Source organism: Seriola lalandi, unplaced genomic scaffold (genome assembly GCF_002814215.2).
Source record: "Seriola lalandi dorsalis isolate HSWRI2012SDOR001 ecotype SW California unplaced genomic scaffold, Sedor1 jcf7180002054482, whole genome shotgun sequence".
Lineage (NCBI taxonomy): Eukaryota > Metazoa > Chordata > Actinopteri > Carangiformes > Carangidae > Seriola > Seriola lalandi.
In genome coordinates this window covers 114,800-136,180 of record NW_019525035.1, presented here as the reverse complement: position 1 = coordinate 136,180, position 21,381 = coordinate 114,800, and the positions used below count along the sequence as shown (strand labels likewise).

The 21,381-nt window shown below is 42.5% G+C and overlaps 1 protein-coding gene across 1 annotated transcript in view; it reads right to left on the bottom strand.

The window, feature by feature from the left end:
• The window catches only part of plcl1 (phospholipase C like 1), an 83,707-nt gene extending 62,975 nt beyond the window's left edge, over positions 1 to 20,732 (bottom strand). The window contains exon 1 of the mRNA XM_023412518.2: positions 19,785 to 20,732. Coding sequence (XP_023268286.1) covers positions 19,785 to 19,964 — 180 coding nt within the window. The 5' untranslated portion in view covers positions 19,965 to 20,732. The remainder of the gene's footprint in view (positions 1 to 19,784) is intronic.
• Positions 20,733 to 21,381: the final 649 nt, after the last annotated feature.

Below are 21,381 nucleotides of genomic sequence, written 5' to 3'. Positions count from 1 at the left end.
GATGTCACCCTGCTGCACACACCACGTGCTTAGGTTTTATAAGGAATCCAGAGGAGGTTTTGGTTGGAGGTTTTATATAGAAATTATAAATCATGCAACATAAGCATAAGGCAGAAATGGCGAATTCTTGTAGAGGATGTCATACGAGGTGGATTAAAGAAGACAGAGAGCAGCAGAACATCCCACCGCCTCATCATCACTGAGCGCTGACCTCCAGCTCGTAACTCACATCTTATCTATCAAACACACACACACACACACACACACACACACACACACACACACACTATCACATACATAAATAAACACTGACTACACTAATCTGAAATCTGTTCACACAGTCCCAATATGAGGACTCACCTCCCATCTGCAAGTTGGTCCCCACAAGGCTAATCTTTACCTAAGGCTTAAAGGATGAGGCCGCTGTGGTTCTCTATTTATCAGATTGTCAACAAGTTCCATGAAAAGACCAAAACCAACAGTGCATAAGTCCGTCTCTTAATACTTTCCCACTCAACCTCATGTCTATCGGTTCCTTCTGAAGATGTAAATCTTTTAAAACTGGTGGCAAATATATGATTGTATTTTTTTTCCAAAGTTCCTCCTAAATCATCTGGATCAAACAGAAGGAAATAGTAGATTGTTTGGGACTAGTTTAAGCAGCGGATTAATACACATTTGCTGTTCTATTGAGTATTTAAAGCAGCAGGGGACTGGGACTGAGTCAAAATAAACTACAGTGTTCATTATAATGAAGGAACAACAGTGTGAATCCCTAATGTGTTTTTATTAGTCTTTAGAAAACAGCAGAGGTCGATGGCAGAGAAGAATTAGTTACATCGGATCACGGCTCAACAGGAAACACTTCCTGGACGATCAGTTCATTCTTGGTTTCAGTCTTTTTACGACAGTTGTTGACAATTAAAAAATATCACAAATTAAGGCTAATAATTGTTTTTATTTTCAATTAATCTGCTTTTTATGTCCTAAATTAAGTGTTCAGCCGCAAACCACAAAATATTCAGTTTTAGTGCAAAAATCTCGAGCAGTAAATATCCTCTACTGAGGGTGGAACAAGGTTCTGGCACCTTTGCTTGAGAGCTGACTTCAGTCATTAATCAATTATCAAAATAGTTGATTAATTTTATGCAGATCAATTAATCAACTAATTGTTTCAAGTCTTGCCAGCTTCATCCTTTAAGTCTTGATCGCAGTGCTGAGGGTTAATCAGCTTAGGTTAACGAGAGGGTAAAGGTTAAGTTTAGTCTCGTAGCCTCAAGGGAAGTCAATAAGGACAAAAAAAACAACAACAACTAGTGTGTTGTGGGAAAGTTGTCTAACTATCTTTGTGAGGACCAATCACAGTCCAAGATGCCCTCACACCCGGACCTGTTTGGTTCTGTTAGGTCGTACTCTGCTGTATTTGCCCCGTTAGTGTGGTTTGTTTTGGTGGCGGGAAAGTTGTCATTTGAAACAACAATTGAAACAACTGGACCAAGAAAAGACTTTTCACAGGGTCTCAGTCCGGTCTCTGATTAGCTGTTAATACTAAAAAAAAAGACTTTAAGTTTTTAACTTAAAACTTTAATTTTTCCACATTAAAATGTCTAAAAATTACAGAACCAGTCTGTTTCATTTGGTCGCCCGTCAACGACGTCGTATCCTCTATGTGCATGCATCAGTGTCGTGGTTGTCTACATCAAAATGGACTTCTATCTAGTTTTAAGTCATATTTTTGAGATTCAAATTTTACACTGTGGTCGTTTTCAACTATATATTTTAACTAGATGAAGGATTTAAGTCATTAAATGCTGGATCTGAAGTTATTAGAGAAAAAAGTCAAGCAAATGTTAGACAGCTCAGCTCCCAGCCGCTGGAGACGTCCTGTGTCCACCGAACTGCATCAGTAAATCGCTGATTTTTAAAGTGAAACTGCTTTATTCTGTGTTTCTACCAGTTTTAATCCCCTGGTCTGTTTGTTTTGGAGAGGAGGAGACCTCTGCGGATAATTCAGCTGCAGTTAAAAACATCCTGAACGTCTGATTCATGAGGTCTGAGAGGAACAATCGAAACAAAGGTTAGCCGCAGTCTCAGGTCACAGCCCTTCCCCGAGGTCCTGTGTCCACTGAACTACATCGAAGAATTAGTGATTTTTAACGGGAAAGTGCTTTATTCTGTGTTTCTACCAGTTTTAATTCTCTGGTCCATTTGTTATGGAAAAAAGACAAAAATCATGATAATGGTCCATTTTATTTGGTCACCTGTCAAAAGCCTCATTATCTCCTTCGTGGATCCATCAGCGTTGAGATCAAAACTGATTCTAATCTAGTTTTAAGCCACAATTTCAAGTATACTTCTTAGATCTTGGTTGTTTTCAACTCTATATTTTAACCAGATGAAGGATTTTAGTCATCGGACATCTGACTCTTTAAGTAATCTGGAGAAACAAGCTGAGCTAATGAGTCCCTGCGACTCCGAGATGTCTCGTGTCAGTCTGTCTTGGCCCTTCTTTCATTTCCCACACAACAAACTCAATAAATTCTGATTTTACACAAATATGAATCATCATTATGTTCTGTCAACACTAACAGGTGAAGTGTCACATATCTGTCATTTACAAATCCATCAAAGGTGAAGCATTATTGGATTTTTCTTTCTTTTTTTTTTTGCAAAACATAGAGCTAATGCAACTACTATTTTCTATTGTGTTCATTTTAGAGTGCAATATATAATTTCCAAATGAAACAGTGACAGTAACCAGGTAGCAAACGGGGAGTTATTTCCAGCACAGCTTGAAACTTGAATAACACAGAGGGATGAGGAGTTTATAGGCTGGATAATGGATTATAGAGAGATAAAAAAAAAAAACAAGGTGGATTAACTGTGGGAAACAGCAACACCAGAAAAAAGGAAGATAGCAAAGAGAAAATGTTATTATTTTGGGTAAAAACAGACTCTAAAAAGGAGCATGAATGTTATTTCATATTGGAATGGAACAATATAGTGCAGATATATTGCTGTGGGAGGTTGTACAAGTGTTGTTTTGCTTCTTTTGTTTGTCTATTTCCAGTCTACCGTCTTCTGCTCCTGCACTCGCTACCTCCACACGATGATTCACAGCGATTTGTGCCTTCAAAAGCACCTGACTGTCCTTCTCCACTTGTGTCTCGCACTCTGAATCCACCACCCTCCATGTCATTATCAACTCCCTCTTTCTTCTCTCGCTCGCAGACGATTCGTTCTGCAAGACTGAATAAAGCCGGTGACGGAGAGAGCGACCATGAAGATGAAATGAGAGAGAGGGAGAGAGCACAGGTGTTGTAATAATGTCTGAAACAATTTCTTCAAGAAAAAAGTCTTTCACAAATTGAAAAGTAAAACCACAACCCAGAAAAAAAGGTCAAAGTTTCTGGGATAAAATGTTGGGAAATGGCAGAAAATGTGTCTGAAATGTTAATTCAGGTTTATTATGTTTTGTCTTAATCATTTAAACAGTGTCTCCACATACTCTGCACACATGAAGATATCAGAGCTTGGAGACTGTTTACTGCCGCATCTCATTATACGACATCCACATAATAAAATAATCCACCACAGCAGATACGAAGCCTTTGTTTGTTCTGGTAAAAGTTCTTCTTCAGTTATTTCACTGAATGTTTCCATTGACTGCCAATCACCTGACACCCACAGGAAGAGATGAAAACCTCCACAGGGACCGTTATCTGTCATATACACTGACTGATGTCTTCAGGAAGTCTCTGTGGTTCTGAGGGCGTCTTTATCCATCGGAGCTGCAAAACATTTGAGTGACTGCTCATTTATTTTAACTAGATAATGAATTTTAAAGGTCCCATATAGTCTAAAGGTCTTTGTCCATGTGTAGTGTGATTATAGATCAGCTCTAGCTTCTATATTAATACTGTGAAAGTATCAAAGCCTCAGTCCACAGAGAAATGCACACAGCCTGTATTCAGAAACTGAGCCTTAAAACCAGCCGTCAGGACTTCTGGAACTTTGTGATGTCACAACAAAGCAGTCACCAAGCCCCGCCCACCTGGACCCACCATCCAAACCTTGCAGGATTTGGTTTCTCTTAGTGTTTACTTGAAATCTGCTTTATTTTTCCAATACTTTCATCCAATCAGAAGAGAGGCTCAGAGCCTCCTCTCTTCTGATTGGATCACCGACCTGTTGTTACTAGAGCTCCAGAGAGAAGCCTGAGAGAGGAGATGTAAAACTACACTGAGACGGATTTTGCTTCTTAAAACCACAAACATTTCTTCTTATGGATCAACACTTCAAAATAAAACACAGGAAGTATAAAATATGGGACCTTTAATAAACCATAAGTAAAGCCCTGCTGTGTGTCCTCTTTAAGACACTGTGACACTGTTGGATTAATAATTGAATGCAATCCTAAAATAACTTCCCACGGCACATTTACTGTATATTTGAAAACATTGTCTAAAATCATTTATGGCACCGACGTATGAATTTCAGTTCAGAACTTGACAGCATGAGGTAGAGTTTTGTTTATTGCGTGTCTTTAGAGACAAAAGCAGCTTCTGATCCTCATCACAATGAGCAGAAAAAGTGATTCTGGTCTTATTAGATTACAGTTGACAGGAGCAGCAAACAGCACAGCTTCTGTTTTCAAAGCAAACACTTATCATGCTTTCATTTCTACATTGCTACAGTGCAAAAGTCTGAGGCACTAAAAGTGAAGTGACGATGCCATGACTAGTTTCAGTTAACTCATACAAAGAGAAAGAAAAACTGAAATCTCAACTAAAAAACTAAAACCTAAAACCTTTGCCTGTAAAACAGCAGCAGTTCTCCTCCGTTCCCCTGAACACAAGTAACATGTTTCATCAAGTCAGAAAACCTGGATGTAAACAATGCAGCTTTCAATATGTTCAAACAATTCCTTTCGCAAATGCTTTATGAGGAAGAAAATGTATTTATCACATTACATCTCAAGGAGATGGACTAAAGAAGCTTCTGGATGACTGAGAATCTTCACAGTCAATATACGAAATAATGCATGTTACAACATTGGCTAAATGCTAACTAGATGCTAATAATCAGAGGTTTCAAGCCTGAAATATTTATGTAATCTGCTGTAAAACTGACCTGAACTGAACTTAAAGAAGCTCCATGATTGCAGTGTCTGAGACAGAGAGGTGGGGGAGGGGACGGGGGCAGACGGGCAGAAAATAGACGGACGTAAAAGTGGTTTGTCCTCAAGGAACAGAAAGGAAGATGATTAGTGCAATAATCCTGTTAGCCACCACTCAACATGTTGTTCACCTGGCTGTGTGTGTGTGTGTGTTTTCACTTTTCATGGTCATGATTTGAATGATTTTAAATCGAGTGTTTTCTCAGTAAGTTATTTTTCACTATTTTCTAACATTTAATGGAGAATAATCTATCAATCAATCAATAAAATAACCAGCAGATTAACTGATAATCAAAATAATCACTGGTTGCAGCCCGACTCTTGATGTTCAAACCTTGAATCTGACTTTATTGAGACCCCCCCTTTGTTAGAAAAACAAATGGACAGAAGAATTTGAGGATTAAAATCCCCTTTGAGTTCAGACAAAATCCAGGATTATATGATGGTAAATAATGTGATTTAAGCACAACTTGTGCAGATATTAAAACTACTAAAAGTACTACATGTACTATTAATATTAGGGAGAGTTTAACATTTTTCTCCGTACAGAAAAACAAGAAGGTGTGGTTTTATACAAGGACTTTACTTGCAGTGTCCAGTCCCCCTGTTTCCAGCCTTAATGCTAAGCTAAGCTAAACTAAAGCTAATCTGCTGCAGTCTGCAGTGGTGTAAACCCTCACATGAAACTCTCAGCAACAAAGCGAAACCACCACTAATTTAATTTTCTACAAACCCGTGTGCTGTGGAGGAGACAATCTCCCACACAATCTACTGTGTTATAATGCGTGCTCCTTTGGTAACCATGGAAACACACGTGAGCGTCGGCACATGAGAGATCTAAAAGACCTAAAGCGGTTGAAAACAGAGCTGTGCTGTGTTTGTGGACTCATGGTCAGGTCTGCGTTACACGTCCAGCTGATGAGACATTAAAGCCACAGCAACAGAACATGAAGTCTGCGGCTCATCAGGCTGCTGACTCAGGTGATTGTGCTGCAAACACAATGTGATGGTCACAATGTGATAGTCAATGTATACTGAGGACTGAGGACTGTTTACCACAGTCACTGTGAAAGCCTGTGTGCAAGCTGTTGGCTGTTGCTGATGATCAATTCTCCGGGTGCGAATTTCACAGCTCAGAATCGATTCTCCATTAAAAAACTGATTCTTGACTGAATGAAGAGAGTCAGACTGTTACTCCACTGAAACACAAAGACTGCAAAGTGTCACCAAAATATAAAGTATATCTTTGTGTTGCAAAGCTAGTCGTTAAGTTATCTAACAAGCATCTAACTCCACGCGTGACCAAAAACAGCCTCCAACAACAACAACAGCTTTACAGCAGCCTTACGGCAACTCCCAAGGGACACACCACCTCAAATATCAAAGCACATAGCAAACACAGGACAATCTGTGAACTCTCAGGTGTGTGCTTGGTGAACACTGTACAGGTGCTTCTGTTTGAGTTCCACCTGTCGATTTCTGGCATCGTGAACCGTTGTTTTTTTTTGTTTTTTTATTCACTGATGTCGTTTTCTTAATATAAACAGTCACTCTTGAACTGGTTGTGTGTTTGTTTTTGTGTATTTGTGTGTTTTTTTTATGTCTACTCTATTTGCCCTTTAAATTGCCCCCTTGAGACAAATAAAGTTTCTTGAAGTGAATTCAGAATCATGGAGGGTCAGAGTCGTGACTCTTTGCCCCACCACTCTTGACTTCACTGTGAGCGGTCGTTAACAATGACTCATTAAGAACTTTAATTACCACTGAAGCATCATGCCTGAGCGAATTCTGAACAGCAGAGTTTTAATTTGTCATTTTTAATTTTTGTCATTTGAAATGAGCTTGGATTGTGTTGTTGTACTGACAGAACACAACACGTCTATAATAAAGCACAAAACAACAGGTTGGTACATTTCCACAGCACAGTGCTGTTGCAGATGACGTCATATTAATATGTCAACAAAGGGGGAATTTCAGTATCATAACAACTCTAACGATGAGTCATAACTGCAGTTGTACTCACAATACTAGTATTTGTACTTCAGATTTTTTAAAACCTTTTTTCATTGTGGTGAATATTTCCATTTCATCCCACTTTATACTTCTACTGCACCAGATTTCAAAAGGCAAATATTCTACTTTACTGTACCACATGTATTTGGTAGCTATAGTTATTACATACTTTCTTGCAGTATAACATTACATTTCATACAAAACATATGATCTACCTCTAAATATAGTTCATTGTTCAGTGAACAATGAACTATATTCATTCATTAAGTAATTTCAGTCTGTAACAATATGCCTACTGTTTTTATTTCTTCAACAGAGATTCAAGTATTTTCTTAAAAAAAACAAAACAAAAAACCCCCTCTATAATCCCAACCCTGCACTGATTTTTTAGTTTTTTTCTGTCATGGTGGATCTTGTATGTGGTTGCCGTGGCAACAGGTGTGTGCGAGTGCCAGGGATCTCCACTGGTCCCAGTGAAGTCACAGCGGTGCAGTCTGGCAGCCGCTCAGCATTCCTGCTGTCTGAAAGAGCTGAAACATGCCCTTCACACACACACACACACACACACACACACACACACACACACACACACACACACACACACACACACACACACACACACACACACACACAGTCTAACAAACACACACTCAGAAACACTCATGCACATGTTTAGTGACTCACTGAGGAGACGAATCCCACTCAAACTCACACACATACACACAGTGACACACACACAAGCTTGTAACAACCTTTAGTGTGTTTATTTTAATTGACTACAACAACAAACAGACCCAACTTTCTGGTAAATCAGGACACACCCAGCTGACGTGTTCCTATAAACCAACATGTCAGCTGCAGTGGACACACTCATGACTGTGTGATGATGCAACTCAGAAAACAAAGATAAGAGCGAGGAGAAGATTCAGGAGAAACTTTTCAAACTGGTGGTTCAGTCTGAATCAAGCAGCGGTTCAACTGAAAACATGCTCATTTAAATCCCTAACCGAGTCCACCTGAAAGAGCTGGTCTGAGATCAGCTCCAGGTCGAGCCGTAGTCGATCAGAAGAAAATTCATGGCTGCACGTCATGATAACATCATTAGTGACATTCCTGCACCGCTGGCAAAATAAAACAGGGGAGATAAAATGCCTCACTGAGCAGAGTGATAACACACAACAGCATTTTTCTCTCCAGAGGGATGGAAGACGACGTTCTTTTAACACTTACTTACTTCAACCGGTCCCACTCACAGAAAGGTCCGGTCACAACAGCACTTAAAATGACAACATTTCACAATAAAAGCTGGTCATTTTATTGCAGTACAGAGCTGCAATGATTTGTCAACTGATGGAAAATGAATCTGCAACTATTTCAACAATCAAAAAGTTCAATAAGTCATTTTTCAAGCAAAAATGTGATGCTTCCATGATGCTGTTTTATAGTAAATGGAATATATTTGGGTTTTCAATAACATCACCTATGGCTGTAGGAGCTAGCATGATGTTCTTTATTAAATAAAGCTCATGGTTGTGTCTTTCTAAACAGCTGGAATCTCCAGAATTGAGAAGCAGTAGCACTAAGAAGACTGACAGCTGATGATGATGTGAACACTTGCAAGTTGAATACAACATAAGTTGAATCTTATTGAATGTGGATTGGTCCAAAACATCGATTTAAGTGGTAGCACAAAATCAAATGTCTCAAGACGTTCAAAATTAGCGTGTTAACGTGCATTTTCTGTCGTCTTAAGACGTGCAAACTTGATGTCTTAACCTGGACGTCAAAATAAACGCTTTGGACGGATCCTCGTTCCATAGAATCTCCCCATCAGTAACCTTCCCTTAGACATGATGCAAACACGACATTAGCATCTGGGGCTTATGGGAAATGTCGCTGTTAGAGGCTACGAAACATAAATATTGAATAAACAACATTATTTGAAACTGCCGTCCTTATGTAAATATATGAAGCGAGCCACATGACAAACTGTTGAGAAAGACCTGGACTGTTTGTTATTAGTGCAGTTAGAAATAACTAACTAAGATTTTTCTCACGTTTGTAACAGAAAGTAAAAGTTTCACCTCAGCCCTCGATACAAAAACCTAACACAGAGGTGTGAGAGCAGACCACTAACATTAAGAGGAGGGGGATTCAAATGAGCAAAACCTGTGTGAAAACGGCCTTTGTGAAATTGTACAGGATCTGTGTGTGTGTGTGTGTGTGTGTGTGTGTGTGTGTGTGTGTGTGTGTATTTGTGTGTTGCCCTCTAGGCTGAAGCCCAAAACAGCAAAACAACCCGACGTGCAGTCTCTAGAGTTTTCCCCCGATCTCTCCACCCTGAGGTTAACACCACGCACTGCTGAGCTCACACACAAACACTGCATGACTCTCTCTCTTTCTTTTCTTTCTGTGTTTTCTTTTTTCCCCCCTCACGTTTAGTCCTCTGCGCTTCACTTTCTACAACCTGTCGAAACACATTCGGCGTTTCTCTCCACCTAACCCCTTCCTCTGCTCTGCTCTGGAGATGCTCCCTCCACCCTTGTTACTTTAGCGTTTTTTTTAGAGAGGAAACTCAAAAGGACTGGCAGTGACAGAAAGGAACGACAGCTGTGCAACTGAGAGATGTGTGTGGGGGGGGGGTGAAAGGGGGGGAGAGGGGTTTAAACAGGAAGTGATTTGTAGATAAGACTTGCGCTCCTCCCCTCTCGTTCTCTGCTCCGTCCTCTCCACAGTCGCCCTGGCAGCCACTCAGCATTAAACTAGTTTGTGTTTTCAGTTATTCAAATCTGAAATCCTCTTTATGCTCTGCTGTTTTCATTCCAGCACTGGAGACCTTGCCGCCTCTGGAGTGAAGGTCACAGTCTAAATCCCACATCGTTCGCATTAACTCCAATAATGGACATGTACACTCTCTCTCACATATGAAGTGAGTGTCTCTCTTTCTAGTGCCTCCACTTATTTTGTACCTCACAGAAATTCTTCTCGTCTGGTTAAACCATTAAAGTCCTGCTGAGATTACAGTGCATGTTTTTTTCTGTAAGAACACACAGGATTGGTTGGTGAATTAGCCTTTTGGTCCAAATATAGGACAATTCTGATTATAAGACTTTTAAAACTCGCCTGTTGGGAAAGTTTCCCAGAGACACTATTAATCCAAAGAGAAGCCTTTTCTCTGTAGGAGTGAAACATGAGTTACAGTAATATTTGAAACCCATATTTGTGTGTCTAAAGCTCCTTTTTCTATTGGTCAAAAAACCCACTGAGACCCGCTAACATTGGGCTTTTGTCGGCAATGGAAAAAGGGAACAATCGACATTCGGTAGACGTATCAGCTCCAGCTCCAATCAGCAGTGATGTAAACACAACACTCAGGTGAACTCACAATTTTTTTGCGTTTCCTGCTGTAACGTCTTTCAGAGCACACACACCTGATGACACACCTGTCACCTGCCCAGCACAGGGCTGTTAAAACCAGATACACATGGGAATGAAAGAGTGAGCTGCAGCCCAAAAGTAAGTTTTAAAAACACACAATCACCGACTGAAGCGTCTCAGGCTACGTCCACACGACGTACACATCTCTTTTGCTACGTTTCCTCCTCCCGTCTTCACTACTATGTGAATGTATGTTTGCGTTTTCAGGTGTGTTAGTCTGGACAGAGATTGTTTTCGTTGGAATATGCCGTGGTTGTGTGGACGTAGTCTCAGCCCCTGGTAGGGTCTCCTAAGGGAAACTGGTTCCAGGAGGGCAGCAAGACCAAGAGCAATTCAACTCTCTCTTTGAGATGTTGTAGGGGAGCTCGCCGGCTGAACAGCTTGAAGAAATGACATGGAGCCAAGTCGCTGTGGGCCAACCACCTGCAGGGACAGGGGGGGCGATGTAAGCCAGGTGGTAGTTTGGGTCAAGGGATTAGGTCTACGTATGTGGAACGTGACCTTTCTTGTGGGGAGGGAGCCGGAGTTGGTGCAGGGGATAGAGCGGTAGCAGTTCGATATACACACATCTTGTGTTGCACCATAACTTGCTGAACAAACATCCACCGGGGGGAAATGCCCTGGTGACTAATTAACGACACTTAACGAACACTTCAAGGTAGGTAGCTTCTCACAGGTGCAGAGTGGAGCTGCACAGCATGAAGTTTATTTTGGACGATCAATAAACCCGTTCTTAGCTTTGGAAATTAGATCCAATCTAGTGAGAGTGCAGTTGCTGCTTGTAAGGAAAAGTGACTCACGCATGAGACCAACATGTAAAATCTTCCAGCAGGTTTACGTAACGAGGCACACGTCTGACAGGGGCCTACTTTGTGCGCTAGTGACACTGATGCAATGCACCACACAGCCCCCCGATGAATGCTGCCTTTGTGAAGCCGCCCGTGTTGTAAGCGTCAGTAGGTCAAAGCTTTAGTTGTTTCTGAGGCTGCAGGGATGAATTACAGGTGTTTCTATAATATGGTTTACCTGCGTGTGTGACTTCATGAGACTAACATGTTGAAAAATGACAGTAAATAACAAACACACACACGTGCTTCGTCTCTCTCACGCAGTCGCACATAAAAACTCCTGACCAGCAGCTGTGATGAGGTGGTGTGTGTTCCCGGAGAGATGTGGCACCAGTAGCAGAATGATACTCGGAGACAGAGGGCCCTCAGTGGCCCTAATTGCTTTGCATGCGCACACACAACCACAGACGCACACACACACACAAAATCACAGGGGATACATTGTCATTACTCTTGACCGGTTTCCAGGAGCACGCTGTAAACAAATCATTGTTCACTCCTCGGCGCAGCGGGAAGGGGACGGAGAATCAGAGCGAATGGAACAAAGTGAGAACAATGACGACAAGGAAACATCAAAGTGGTGCCGAACGGAGCGAAAAGGAGGGAAAAACGGGGATCGGAAAGGAGAAAGACAAAGGAAAACACAATGCAGAGGTTCAGATGGAGAGTAAGGAGTGCAGCTGGTGGAGGAGAAGGAGGCAGAGAGGGATAAGAAACCCACATGGCACCGAGCAGGGACAGAAATAAACCCAGTCACTCGTATCAAACGTAAACAGGGCTCCCACTGTGGCAGCGCTCTGAAATTCCATGACTTTTCCATGACTTTCAATAATGAAACAGCAGCACATCTGTGCACTTTTCATTTTGAAACTTTTTAATAACTGTTTTATAACTCAGCTGAAAACCGCTGTCGGTCGGTCGCCAAACGTTTGTACATGACAACAAATCCTACGGATGTTGATGATCCTCTGACTTTTTATTCACTCTCTTAAAACACTTTTTAATACTAATAACAACATGTACTGAGTAGAGGATTATGCAACACACTGCTTCCAGTGTGGGTGTGGAGTTCTTGGTGTTGATGTTGTTGTGTTGTGCATTTAAAGCTGAGGTTCTGTGTTGTGTCTTTAGTTGATTCCCAGGGTTATTTAAAGAGGCTATTTGTAGGTTTTCTCTGCCACTTCATGTGGTTTCCTGTCAGGAGCAGGTGGTGGCGATTGTTGTTTGACAAGAGCTTCAGCCATCGTTGTCTTTACAATACAAGAGGTTATACGTCCTCTGAGCAGCACTACATCTTCAGGGCAGGTTGGAGGCTACAGTGGGTCGCTATCGGAAAGTGATGAGACGGGCTGGAGCTAGCTGGTTAGCATGCTAACTTCAGTAGAAGACAAGAAGGTATAGAAACAACAGTTAGGGTTTCCATTGGTGTTGATTTCCTCCTCTGGAGACAGCTGTTGGTGAGTAAAGGAATGAAGTTTGATGCTGAAATCAAAACGTTTCTTCTAGACTGGTGAATAAACACTTGTTGATGCTAACGTTAGCTATGTAGCAAATAGCTCCTTTAGGTTGTATCCGAATCCCCATAAACATGATTTCCTTAAGTATCACGGCTGTAGACTCGTAGTCTGTATATAAAATCACTCCCTGTATCCTGCACTCTGTTTACCCTCCATTTTTATTCACATGTCCGAATTCTAATAATCACACAATGTGTGTATTTTAAAGATGCAAATGTTACCACTGCATGACACAGCTCGCTGCAGAAAGTAATGAATGAGAGAGCGAGGGAGTGATGCTGCATGTCTACACAGGATGCGTTCAGGCACAGTACTGAGTCGTAGGTCTCCCATATTTGGCAGCGCTCAGAGATCAACACAACAATCACTCACTGTGGCAACATGCTGTAGATCTGAAGTGTAAAAATACACTTTAGGAGATGTTTAAGTTGGAGCGACCTGATCGCTTCCCAGCCACCAGACTGTTTCCTGCTTTTCCTGTCTGTCTCTAATTAAAGCATAAAATGGGAGTAAAGCAGGAGAGTATCTTTTCCACCAGACGCATATGAGACAGATGCAGCAGACACACGTCGTGAGGCTGCGTTCAGGGGTTCAAATGCAAAAAAGTTGAACCAGATTCAACTCTCACTGCAATGAAAGATGAAACAGTTGCTTCTGTGATTATTTTCCACTGTTATAAAATCCAGCCAGTGAGTACTAACACATTAAACACAATAATCTGCTGCTCCAACTGGACTTTGTGGATCACTTTTCAATGTCTCACCGGGATCTTCATTGTTGTAACAGGTTCGGTTTCTGGTCTGACGCGCTGATTCCCATTTCACTTGACAAAAATCTATAATATCCAACAACTTGAGTGACCAGCGGAAACCCCCACAGAAATACTAAACACGTCTGGCGGTCAAACGCCGAGACGTCAAGGCTCTATGTTCCAAGCGCAACACCTAGAGAGACGGAGACGGTGTCCTTCAGCGCCGAGGCAGCGAGCAGTCAGGCAACGCACAGGCCTGTCAAAGACACGGCCAACCATGCCGTCCCCTGAGCCTCATCCTGGAAAACCTGTGTGTCCGTCCGTCCGTCCGTGTGTGTGTGTGTGTGTGTGTGTGTGTGTGTGTGTGTGTGTGTGTGTGTGTGTGTCCAGGCTCCACTGTTAATCCCGCCCCACTCTCCCAGGCGTACTGGCGTATCTACCCATGAGGCGGCGTGTTTGCCTTCTGGCCTGTTACGCAGTAATGCTGTAAGCTAATTGCTGATGGTTTGCTGGGGAAAATTAATATAACAGCCTGAGCCTAATGTGTTTAACTTGATTGAGATTAACGTCCCTTTAACTCACTCTTAATGCGTGATGAAGCAGCCCTCTGGCAGCTGCTCCCGCTCATCCACACACAAGTGGCCTGAATAACAATGCATGAATGAGTGAAACGATCCTGAACGACGGGACGGGAGCTGTCAAAGTTACAGATTTTTAATTTAGTTTGGGCGTATTTCTGCGTGTTATTGCATTGAAATGGGACAGTCTTTCTGCACAGTACAATAGCATTTACAATAGTCCTCGTTTCACCCAATTTCACAACTTAATTTGTATTAGCTACAGAGAAAATGAAAGTCTGAAGTTATGATAAGACTGTCTTTGCATTTTAATGGACACGATTCTGCTTTGTAGCTCCACTTTCCTCTGTGGTCCCGCATCCTTAAGGATTACCAGAAGGCCTTTCTCTGAGGCCGGAGCACATGTAATTGTTTTCTTATTAAACCAGAGAAGAAGGAAGGAGTTATTTCTGGCATAAAGGGTCGAGAGGTGACTGACTGCTGGAGCGTTTTCAAGGCTTGGATGGACATGAAACTCTCCCAGACGAATCATCAGCACAAAAAGACGAACACACTGAAAGATTCTGGTGGTTTGATAAAAAAAATTTAAAAAAAAAAAAAATATATAAAAAATTCAGATACAAGACTGTGTAATAAAATTAATTATGACTTCAAAGGGCCGCTGTGATAAAAACATCCAAATACCAGACATGAAAGTCGGGTTAGTGCACTCAGCGATTTAAAGTCAGCCAGTCGGATCCTGTGACTCATGGTTCTACTGTGATTTACCACCGTTCACACAAAGCCGGATTATCAACTGGGAAAACTGGGGCCTCAAAGGCCACAGGGTCATCCACTGCCACCGGCCTTGGCAGGTTGTGTATTTGTACGAGATCTTGTAAGTTGCAGCGTCTTCTCATCACCTAGCGCGCACGTTCCTGATGACACAGTTCTGATCATCTACTAAAATAATTATTTTTTCAGTGAATCCATTAACCATTTAGTGTATGAAATGTTAAAAAACAGCAAAGAAGCCACAGTAATGTCTGTTTAACAGTCAAAATATCAATTTACCGTCATATATGACAGAAAAACAGCAAATCGTCACATTTGAGAAGCTGCAACTGGAGAACGTGCTGCTTGAAAAACGACTGAGACAATTGAGCAGTTATCAGAATATTTTCTGTCGATCGACTGATCGTTGGAGCTCTATCACCGAATGGAAACTTTGAAATGCAAAGTGGGAAAAATGTCTGAGTTGAACTAATTTCCAATACAACAGAAACACATTCAAACCGACTCATCTTCGTGTGCGTGTGGCGACATTTTGCTCTCAGGTTCAAGTGATTCAACGTGTTAGTGCTAAATGTTGAAACTGTTCTTCATTCCATTCTGCACTGTTAATAAACTCATCTGAACTTGATGGTATTTCAACACACGGAGGGATTATAAGACAGTGGGCCCTCGAGTCCAGATCTCAACAATCCTATAAAAGAGTGAGACCCAAAGACTAACACACCTGACGACACATACAGACCTGCCCATTCATCTACACTGGGCATGTGCGAGCCGGTGTAACAGAAACACAGTCGCCCAGAAGGAAACTGAGGCTGTGCAGCTGAATACTGTTTCAAACCCCTGAACTTTATTTTATTTATTTATTCTGGTGGAGATCCCAACATTGTTTTCAAAGACATTAAATATTTCAACGGAAATGATTCTCAGACAGTGTGGGATCATATGATTTTAACAACTTTAAATCTACTTATGGGGAAATTGATGATGATGATCTTTAACAAGTACCTACTGTAAATTGAGGCTCTTGCCAATGTACAATTATTGCAACCATGCAACAATTCAGAAGTTGCAGACTGAACAAGTATTGTCTCAATTCCCTGCATGTGTGTGTGTGTGTGTGTGTGTGTGTGTGTGTGTGTGTGTTTTGTTGGGGTGAGCTGAATAAATAGGGGTGTGTTTTGTGTGTGTGTGTGTGTGCAGAAGGTAAAGTGTGGGCGTCTCAGACATGTGTGAGCGTGTGTTGTTGTAGTAATGCGAGCTGCGCAGGAGCCAACCTCACCCTTTCCCTTCATCTCAACTGGTAACCTCAAAGAAATTCCCCTAAAATGAGAAGGTGTGTTGGTTCAATCTTAACCAAGGAGTGTGTGTGTGTGTGTGTGTGTGTGTGTGTGTGTGTGTGTGTGTGTGTGTGTGTGTGTGTGTGTGGCATGTTTCAGCTCTTGTGTGTGTGAAAAAGGGAAAACAAAACATCTAAACTCTTACCTCCTACTCAGTCTCACCCTCCATCCTGCTTCCAATCCGTCTTGTTGTTTCTCTAAGAAACCAGATACTGTGTGTGTCTGGCGTTTGTTTTGACTTCCTGGGTCAAAATTTTGAACTATCAAAAAGAAGAAAGTTTTGCTTATCTTCCCGCTGTGATAGCGTCCTCCTACATTAGGGTCCTAACCTTGAAGACATTCATAGTGTTGTTAACATGAAACAATTCAAAAGACCCGTGTGCTTTCTCACCTCCACAGCACGGAGGGAGTGTGAATGTTGTGTCATTGGACTTGAAGAATTATAGAAAGTCTGATTTTAGTAAAGGTGTGTGTGTGTGTGTGTGTGTTTCCACAAGTATGTCCAAAAAACATTTATGCACAATAGCTGCATGGTCAGTATAGTTACAGTCACTATATTCCCCTGCACACAAACTGAGAAGAATTTTCAGCTTGACTTTAGCTCGGTTTAATTAAACAAGTATTTGGTTCATCCACAAAATGTCTTAAAATACACAAAATGTCCATCACAGGAGCTCAAAATGTCATCCTCAGATTGTTGCCCTTAAAAATGATTAACGATTATATAAAATAAAATAAAACAGCAGGAGATTAAACCCAGAATCTGAGTGTAGTTTTCCAGTGGGTTTGACAGTTTCTGATACTCTGGCACATTCAGGCCGACTCTGACAGGTGTGGAGGTTTGATACCGAGCCCCGTCTGTCACAGCTGACCGTGCCGCTCGCCGACATCACTCCTCTCATCTGTCCATCCTTTCATCCACTTCCTCCTCAGCAGCAGTCAAAGGACTCTCTGTTCAGCTGGGGCTTCCAGATGGGGCTCACCGGGCAGACTAACGGCCCCCATAGGCTACGTACAGTATGGACGAGACCCTGGCAGTGTCCCCCCCCCCCCGTGACCTGACCGCTGACATGAAATATGGAGCTGGACGTTTGCGTCAGATGTGAAACGGGCTGAGAAGGTCATAAACCAGAGGAGCATCAGTCTTTTCCTCCCTCAGCTGTTTTTAACGTCACAGAAATCGAGTGACCTTGTAAAGAGAAGCGCTCAGATCATTTACGGAAGTACTAGTACAAGTACCACGGTGTAGAAATACTCCATTACAAGTGAAAGGTCAAATGCAAAGAAGAAGAAGTTTCATAGGTAAAATTTACTTAAAGTTTTAAAAGTAAAAGTACTTGATTTGCAGAAACTGATATATTGAATAATATTAATACTGATGCACCATAAGAAGTTATATTTGTGGTTTTAAGAACCAAAAGCATCTCAGTGTAGTTTCACATCACCTCTCTGGAGCTCTAGTAACAACAGGTCGGTGAGGCTCTTCTGATTGGCTGGCGTACCTGGAGGAAACCCACACAGGCGCAAACTCCACACCCAGCACAGTCGAACCCAGAGCCCTCTTGCTAACCACTGCACCACCGTGCCGCCCTCGTGAGTGACTCATTTTTAAATCCAAAAAGCCAAACACCTGATGTCTGCAGATTCTCACGTTTGAGAATTCAATGCTCTTCTGTGTTGTTTCACTATTTTCTGATATTTCATAGACAAAACAATTAATACATTGATCCAGAAAATAATCAGAAGATTGATGAATGAAACTTAGCGAAAGCTCAGTCAGGAAGACGATCTCCTCACACACGCCTTCTGAGTCACAAGCGCCGTTTCCCGTTATCTAGAAACTCGACCCGATCATTCTTGTCTTCATCCAATCACAACCTGACACGGTGCCAGGGCCAAAGTCTATTCCTTTTGTCCACAATAAATTTCACTTTATTTAGATTTCTCATTGTTACACTTATTAGTCTCTCCTGTTTGAAATACTGTTATTTAGTCCAGTGGTTCCAAACATAGGGTCGGGCCCCTCAGAAGGGGTCTCAGGGTAAATCTGAGGGGTCGTGTGATGTTTAATGAAACAGGAAAGAAGAAGAAAATAAAGTTCTGACCCAAAAATCTGTTTCCAGTTATTAAACTTTTCTCTAATCTTTGAGTTTTTGACAACTCAAACATGACAAGGAGATTTATATTAAATCATGAGCCAAAAATGTTGATTTAAGCCTGAGCAATGTGTTGTATTTTATACGATTAACATATGTTTTTAATATAAAATTTAAAACTGAAAAATACTAACTAAACATAGTGCAGCAAGACGTACAATATTTATCTCTGAACTGTGGTGGAATGAAAATACGGCCTCTCAGAACTTGTCCTCGAGCAGCTGAGTAAATACATTTCTCGACATTCCTCCACTGCTGCTGAGACAGGTGACACATCACCTGGGCTGGAGAGGCTCCTGCTGAGCAGATATCTAAGACAATGAGAGCTAATGATCCCCAAACATGATCCTCCACGCCTCCCCGCCCGCTCCCTTGAGGGGTCCAGTGACCTGCAACCTGAGCACAGGTGAGGGTGGAAAAGCATGATGTCACCATGACGTCGATGGGTGGGTCTGTGGGTCAGTAGGTGAGGGGTCTTTCCCTGATGAAAGCCAGTCACAGTAGGATCACAGCTGTGAGGGACTTTATTGTCATGGTGTTTAATCATTTAAAATTAATATTAAAGCTCATTCTTATGAGGGAAAAACTAATCCTTAAGGTGCTTTTAATTGCATGTGGCCACTGCGTTTAAATCCCCACGCTGCTGCGTTTACTGTCACACTGAGAAGTCAGAAGTTTCTGTGACCTCGCACTGACATATCCTCTCATCTGAGAATGTGGTGTGGCGACTTCTGAAACTCTGTCAAAGGACACGGATTGTGAGAGATTGTGGCATTTGAAATTACGCACGTGTGGAAAAAAAAAAAGATCACGGGAAATTAGTGATGGTGAGGCCAAGTGGCACAAGATGCGTGTGCGTAAAATCCACCCGTGTGGTCTTGAAGGACGCAGGGAAGACCAGCAGCCAGACTGGTCTTTGAACCAGGCGTCAGGACTAAAGCACACTTGTTGTCATTTTTACTCCAGTTTCACTTTTTTGTCATTTTCCTTATGAGATACTTCACTTGTTGAGACATTTTCCAACAACATCACCTTGAATATTTTGGTAATACTTTGTCACCCAAGGTGCTATTTTACACCATTATTGGCCATCTTGAACAAAATGGTTCCAGACTGATATTCCCATGAGAGGAGCGGGGTTCACAGGCGGAATAAAGCTAAAACAACTAGTGAAAAACACATCTCCTTACCTTTATGATGCTGCTTCGGCGAGGTGCTGCCTTCACCGACTCCAGCAGGATGGTGTCGGTGTCCTGGCCGCCACCGGGGAGGATGACTCCGCTCCTCCGGCCGCGGGACGCTCTAGGCGGGATGCAGTCCGGCGCTCCGTCGCTGCACAGCCCGTCTCCAAATCCATCTCGTTCAGACATGTCGATGAGAAGCAAATGCTCGATTCAAGTTTAAAAAAAAATTAAAAAAGAAAAAGGAAATTAATCAACTCGTCGGCTCTGACCCGAATAAAGTTTGCCTCGGTTGAGCGTGGGTGCCATTTAAAGCAGAAACAGGCTCCTAAAGCATCAGCCGTGCAGCAGCGGCAGCAGCAGCGGCAGCAGCAGCGGCAACAGCAGCTCGGTCACACTGAAGAAAACCAATCACCCCAATTTCGTTAATTATGATCAGATTCTCATCGTCACTGAGCACCGAGCCGTGCTGACTTCAGGCTGTTAGTCCCAGCTGATCTCCACAGTCCATTCCCGCTCCGCAGACACGTCGCACCGCTCAAATCAAAGCATCGCACGCAGGTACAGTATCGACTTGGATGAAAACTGGACTGGTGCGCTCCCCGGAGACGCGCAACAAGTCCTCACTGTTCCCCGAGCTGCTCGTCTTCGAGGCGGTCCAGACACCAGAAAAGAACCCGCCGGATGAGAGATGGAGATGAAGGCGAGGTGGTGGAGGGAAGAAAAAATGTTTGAAAACAAATCCAGCGTTGGTCACAGCGGGGTCTACCCCAAACCCTGCTCCTTCCTCCTCTCCCCCAAAAAACATCGATGTCAAAGTGCAGAAAAAGGAGCGAAGTTCCGCTGCGGTTTGCGCCAGGTTAACAGAGGATCCGCTCTCCTGTCACCGCGGAGCGCACTGCCCGGACCAGACACGGCCACTGTGCAGTCGTCTTGATCGTACTCCGAGCAACAACAGCCGAGTTTTGACGAGGACTGGGAACACAATTGACAGTCGCACCGCCTCTAACCCGCCACCACCCCCCTCTACCCAGCTCCTCCCACACGCCGCCCGAAATCATGATTGACGCGCGGAGCGGCCAATGCGCTCGGCCGCCGGGGGAGCTCGGGAAGCAGTCGCGGCCTCTGATAGGTGGAGGGTCGGATCCAGGTACCGAGAGAGCGTCCCTATTACTTTTTAAGGACCACAGACCAGGCACTGGTGGCGGGGAGGGGCGGGGGGGTAGTATAACTTCAGGGAACGTGGGCACTGAATGGACACTGATGGTTATGGATTATTACCCAAGTGAATCCAGAGTCATTTTAGCTGTTTTTATCCTCATCAATCAATAAGTTAATAGACAGAAAATTTATTTGATGATCAGTTAATGTTTTTCAAGCAAATGTGCCAAATATTGCGAAGGTCCAGGTGTCTCAAAATGAGCGTTCCCTTATCTTCCAGTGTGTAAACAGTTCCTTCTCTTAATGTAAGCACAATGCATCAGTTTAAACGAAACATCAACATTTCCAATTACAGTTTTGAACCATTTGGCTTTAAAAAAAAACAAAAAAAAAAAACCTCAAAGCCAAATTGTCGTCTCTGTTGTGATACAACTCCAGGATCCAT